Genomic DNA, 6,104 nt, shown 5'->3' on the forward strand with positions numbered 1-6,104 from the left:
AGTTGTGTGTATGGGCAGAACAGGGCCAGGGCCAGGGGCAGGGGATGAGGCAGGAACAAGGCCAGTGCAGGGCAAGGGGCAAGGGACGGTTGGCAGGAGCAAGGACAGAGGCAGGGATAGGGACAGAGCAGTGGGCAAGTGCATGGTCAGGGACAGGAATGGGGAAGGGGCAGTGAAGGGATAAAGGAACACAGCAGGGTCAAGGGTCAGGGCCAAGGGCAATGTGGGGACAGTGCAGTGGCAAGGGCAGGGACAGGCAATGGATGGGCAGGGACAGAAGCACTGGCATGGTATGGAAAGAGCAGGGACAGGGACGGAGGTTGAGGCAGCAGCAGGAACTGGGCAGGAGCAGGGAGAGGGACAGGGCAAAGGAAGGGATGGGCCACCCTACGGCAGCTCAGGCAGGGACTGGGTGCCCCATCCTGGCTCCTGAGCAGGGGGTGGGTCCCAAGGGAGGCTTCTGGGGACACCGGGACCTCCTGGCCCACCCAGGGCCCTGCCAGTGGCCAAGTGCCAGCTGTGCTGGGCATCAGGAACACCCAACCTCCCGCTGCCATCCTGGGGCCACCACTGCCATCAAGGCCTGGTGGGGACAGTAGAGCTGGCGCCCACCCACCGCGGCAGCCAGGACCAACGGGGCTGCAACAGGCTCTGCCCTGGAGGGGAGGAGAAACCCCAGAAATGCCTGCACTGGGGCCAGGACCTGGGCCAGGTCACTGTGGCTGTTGCCACCACGCAGGGCACACAGAAATGCCTGTATTGGCATAAATAAGACGTTGTTACGGTTGGGCCCACAGGCTCATGGCCATACTGGCTGGTTTGGTGGGGGGGATCAGTGGGAAGGAGACACACTGGGGCACTGCAGCCTCTCCCTGGTTTGCAGGAGCTTCTCTACCAGCATCTGAGGCGGGGCCTGGGGGGGCCCTTGGCCAGGGCTTCACAATTCTGCAGCCACTGAACCCCGTCTTGGTTTGAGTTCAGAGGGAAACTGAGCTCCACGCAACCACTGGCTCACCCCTTCCCCCTCAGGACTGAGAAGGACAAACAATGGAGTAAAAGGCTCAGGAATCGAGATAAGGACAGAGAGGGATGACTCACCCGTTATGGTCATGGGCAAAAGACAGACTTGTTAGGGGAAGAAAAAGAACATCAATTTAATTCAAACACTAACAACACTTAACAGACAGAGTGGGACAGTGAGAAGCATTACAACATCTTAAAAACACCTTCGCCCCACCCCTCCCTTCTCCCCTGGTTCAGCTTTGCTCCCAATTTCTCTACCTCCTCCTGCAGAGCAGGGGGCAGAGAATGAGGGGGGGGGGGGGGGGGGGGGGTTGAAGTCAGTTCCACCGCTCCTTACCCCTCAGCGTGGGGCAACTCCTCGCATTTTTCCTGCTCCAGCGTGGTGTCCCTCTCATGGGACAGTCCTCTGTGAACTTCCTCTGCTGTGAGTCCTTCGGCCACAACCGTTCCTGTGCTGCTCCTGTGTGGGTCACCCCCGCGTGCTGCAGCCCTGACATACAACAGCAGGGGCTGCTTCTTCCCACAGGGTCCCTGGTGCTCCGGGCACAGCCCCCTGCTCCAGCGTGGGACCTCCACGGGCTGCAGGTTGGCCTCTGCTCCACCGTAGCTTTCCATGGGTGGTGGGGGTGGGACAGCCCTGCCCTCTCACCACCCGCTCCTCCTTCCTTCCACTGCCCTGGGTGTTTGCAGAGGTGTCCTCCTCACAACTCCTCCTCACAACTCCCCCTCCCAGATTCCCCTTCTTAAATAAGTTACCACAGAGGCTCAGCTCTGGCCAGAGGCGGATCTGACTTGAGCTGGGGGAGCTTCAAGAAGCTTCTCACTGCTGTAGCCCTGGTCCCTGTACCAACACCCTGCCACACACAGAGACCACAACAAGCCCTCCCAGGGGCCCCAGCTCACCCCACTGCAGGCTGCTAGCCCAGGCTGGCTCTCCCAGAGGGAGGAGCACATGCCACCATGTCCGCCAGGCAGATGTTGGCACTTGCTACACCTATTGCAACAGTCATGTTGCAAAGAGCAACACAGGCACGACCTGCCCGTTGATCCCTAAACAAGGGCTCCCCCGCAGCCTCGGGGCCCCCCTCCTCCTTGGCTATCCAGAGCCCAGCCCAGGCGGCAGCCAGGGTGCAAAGGAGGTAACAGCCACTGGCCACCCAGTGCCTGGCTGGAGGGGGACGCCTGCCCAGCATCCCAGCACCACACAGGACCTGGCTCTGCAGGGGGACACATCCTGGGCCCCCATGAGCCAGGGCAGGCTGCCAGCATCCCCACCCACCTGTGTCACGAGCCGGGCAGCCAGGGAGGGGCCAGTGCAGGTGAACATTAACCCGGGTGGTGTCGAGGGCTCCCCAGCAGCACAGCTCCCAGCACTGCAACAGCACCCACACGTCCACGATGAGGGGGCTCCGTGCCCAGTACCACCTCCTGGTAGGTCCAGTGTGTCGGGGTCCCACATGGCAGCATGGGCACTGGGAATGAGATCCAGGGCAGTGCTGGGAGGAACCAGCCTGGCTGGGTGTATGGACAGACGGACGGGCGTGGGCCACCCTGGGGAAAGCGAGGGGCTGGGGAGGTGCGGAGGGTGGTGGGCCACCCTGAGCGCGTGGCTGGCTGAGACACTTGTCACCAGCTGCCACTGGGACCAAGGCGCATCCCTGACCCCACGCGCACTGGGGAGCCAGCCCAGCCATGGGCAAGGGGAGGGGGCGGCCAGGCTTTGCCCCTTCTGTGGGGGCAGAGGTTGGGCTGAAGCTGAGGAAGCCTCCCCTGCCTCCTCTTCCTCTTCACCCTCCTCCTTGGGCAGCCCCACACCCTTGAGCTTCTGTGCGCAGTAGTGACATGGCCCATCAGGGTGCCAGGGCAGGGCATGGCATAGCCCAGCCGGGCTGGCAGGGGCAGCCAGGATCGGTGCCGGAGGCAGGTGCCCATCCCCGCAGCCTTTGGGCCCCCTTGCCCACAGGATGGCAGACACCCCACGCAGGGCAGGTTTAGGGACAGGCTCTCTCGGGGCCTGCAGGGATGCTCACCTCCACCTGCCCCCAGCCCGACCAGGACGAGGAGCTGCCCATGGGATGCGGGGAGCCGGTGAGAGAGAGGCAGCCAGGCTGGGAGGGAGCCCCAGCAGTAGCCCCGGCCCTGGAAGAGCCGTGCAGGCTGATGCTGAGCACACCGAGCAGTATCCTGCGGGATGGGCAGATCCAGAAGGTGAGGGACCTTCCTGCCAGCATGGGGACCCCACCCTCATGCTCACCTTCCCCCATGCCGTGCAGCCATGGCCACTGTCCTGCCAGGAACTGACCCGGCACAAGGCCAGATGGGTGACATGCCCCTGTCCCCAGGGACAGCCGCCTCAGCAGTGCCTCTTGGGGGTGTTGGGAGAGGATGCTCAGGGAGACACCTCAGAAGGGTTCTCAGGATGAGGATGCTTGGGGAAGCATCCTGGGAGGTTGCTGGGTGGGCTGGGAGCTTGAGACCCCTTGGGAGCATTGCTTAGGGGGAGGGTGCTTGGGGACACCTTTTGGGAGGTTGCTCAGGTGGGAGGAGGTCTCTTGAGAGGGCGCTTGGAGGGGGAGGGTGCTTGGGGAGACTTCTCGGGAGGATGCTTGGAGGGAGGATCTTTGGGAAGACATCTTGGGAGGATGCTGGGCAGGGGGAGGATGCCTTGCGGGGGGTGGGGGGAGAGGAGGATGCTTGGGGGGATCTCTTGGGAGGATGCTTGGAGGGACAGGGAGAGGAGGGTGCTTGGGGAGACCTCCTGGGAGGATGCTCGGGGCTGGGGGGACGATGTTCAGGAGCAGCCTGCCTGCCCCAGCTCAGCCCACTCTGTCCCAGCTGGGCCCCCACCTGCCCCCCCGGCTGACGCAGCAGCCCTGGCACCTGCTGTACTGCACCGGCCGGGACGGCTTCAGCCTGCGCAGCCTGTACCGGTGCGGGGGCCAGCCGGGCTCCCCCACCCTGCTGCTCATCAGGGACACAGAGGCACAGGTACGGCCGGGCCCTCCCCAGCCCAGCTGCCCCCGGCAGGCTGAGGGATGTGTTCTGGTGTTGGGGAGCCCCACCGAGCACCGTGCCATGGGACTCCCCCTCTCTGTCCCCCCCCCAGGCCTTCGGTGCCTTCTCTGCCAGCACCATTCACCGCAGCAATGGCTTCTACGGGACGGGGGAGACCTTCCTCTTCTCCTTCTCCCCGGAGCTGAAGGTGGGGGCTGCAGGCTGCCAGACACGGGGTTATGGGGGGCTGGCAATGCCCCGGGATCTGGCCATGCTGGGGGGGGGCTCCTCAAGGTGTTGGGGAGGGTGCTGGGTGATGTGACTGCATGTGGCGAGATGTGGGTGAAGCAGCTGGGGGACACCACCAGCTGTTGTCCCCCAGGTTTGTCCAGGGCTGGGGAAGGAGAAGGCAAATCCCAGCCAGCCGTGCGGGGACGGGGGGGCTCAGGGAAGGGGACCCTGCCCAGCCAGGTGCCACTGGGGACCCTCCACATGCCAACACGGTCGCAGCCCGACGTTGCGGGATGTGGAGGCAGCTCAGCCATGGCTGCCTGTGCCAGCGGGGCTCATGTATGTGATCGACACTGCTGGTGGCATCAGTGGGTGGCAGTTGTGCCCCAGGGGGTGGCCCTGGGGCTACTGGCTGGGACGGGCCAGCACAAGGACAGTGCCCAGCTGTCCCCCGCAGCACAGGGACAGGGCTGGCGATGGGGATGCTGCAGGCCAGCCCATGATCCGCTGACTGCTGTCCCCACACAGGTGTTCAGGTGGACAGGAAGGAACAACTTTTTCCTGAAAGGGGATGTGGACCTGCTGATGATCGGTGGGGGCAGGTAGGAGCCGTGCCAGCAGTTTCAGCAGCTCACAGGGTCCCCAGCCCCGATAGCTGTAGGGGCCGTGATCTGAGCCCAGGCTGCCCTGCGGAGTCGGGTCCAGGCACATGCTGGTGCTTTGAACCCAAAAATACCCGTGGAGGTTGTCTAGCAGCACCAGCCATTTCATCCCCCTGACCCTGCTGCTGGCACCCCAGGGGTGGCTGCTTGTCCTGTCTTGTCCCCATTTTGCCAGTCCCTTGTGCCTGGCATCCTCAGCAGGGGGGCACCCGGGAGTGGGGACAGGGAGGTGGCTGATCCCTCAGGAGGTGGCTGGGGCAGAGCGGCAGGGGAGGGGACCCTCGGCTGACTGTGCCATTGGCACCTTCCCAGCGGCCGGTTTGGGCTGTGGCTGGACGGAGACCTGAACCATGGGGGCAGCCACCCCTGTGAGACCTTCGACAACGAGACCCTCTCATCCCGGGAAGAGTTCTGCGTCCAGGACCTGGAAGTGTGGGGCCTGGCCTGACCCCGCCACCCACACCTGGGACAAAGGTGGCATCAGGGGAGGTGATGCTTTGGGACCAGTGTCTTGTGCACAGCTGGTCCCTGCCAGGACAGGGCACAGCCTCAACCCTGCCTCCCTCCACCCTGTCCCCACCAACATCCCCATTTCATGTGCCAACAGCTGGTGGGGGCAGTGTGATGGGGACAGGCTGCATGGGGGTCTCAGCCCCCCCTGCAGTGCTTCTGCCACCGTGCCAGAGTCCCCGGGGTGGCTGCAGGACCATCCCTCACCATGGCACCCAGCAGCCTGCCTGGCCGGGACGATGCAGAGCTGCCCCGGGAGGAGGGCGCGTGGCAGGGCCAAGCACCACAGGGTCCCGGGTGGAGGAGCCAGTGTCCAGAGCAGTGTGATGCCGGCAGGACCCAGCAAGCCCAGGCAGCCTCTGCCCCACCAGCCGCTGCCCCAGGGGATGACGCTGCCAGGGCTGGAAGGCCACACAGTCACCACTCATCAATAACCGGGCAGTGCTGCACGCCTGGCCTTGTCCCTGCCGTGGGAGCAACGATGGTGCTGTGAAGTTCTGCAAAGCAAGTGGTGCTGAGCAGGCCGGGAGCCGTGAGAGCACCGGCCATGCCTGCAGGAGACGACTCGTAACGCCCCGAAATGAGGACTGAGAGAAGCAGCCTCAGGAAAGCATAAACCATGGCGAGAGACAAAACTTAGTATAGATAAGGGATGAGGGTGGGCAGAGGCCCTCTGAGCACTTT

At 64.2% G+C, this 6,104-nt stretch overlaps 1 protein-coding gene across 1 annotated transcript; it reads left to right on the forward strand.

The window, feature by feature from the left end:
* Positions 1 to 2,410: 2,410 nt before the first annotated feature.
* Positions 2,411 to 5,900, forward strand: TLDC2 (TBC/LysM-associated domain containing 2). Its single transcript, XM_074888354.1, has 6 exons — positions 2,411 to 2,454; positions 3,070 to 3,231; positions 3,859 to 4,011; positions 4,130 to 4,225; positions 4,777 to 4,850; positions 5,223 to 5,900. The coding sequence occupies exons 1-6, from the start codon at positions 2,422 to 2,424 to the stop codon at positions 5,356 to 5,358; spliced, it is 654 nt and encodes a 217-aa protein (XP_074744455.1). The 5' UTR covers positions 2,411 to 2,421; the 3' UTR covers positions 5,359 to 5,900.
* The last annotated feature ends 204 nt before the right edge of the window (positions 5,901 to 6,104 follow it).

Source organism: Strix uralensis, chromosome 18 (assembly GCF_047716275.1).
Source record: "Strix uralensis isolate ZFMK-TIS-50842 chromosome 18, bStrUra1, whole genome shotgun sequence".
NCBI classification, from domain to species: domain Eukaryota; kingdom Metazoa; phylum Chordata; class Aves; order Strigiformes; family Strigidae; genus Strix; species Strix uralensis.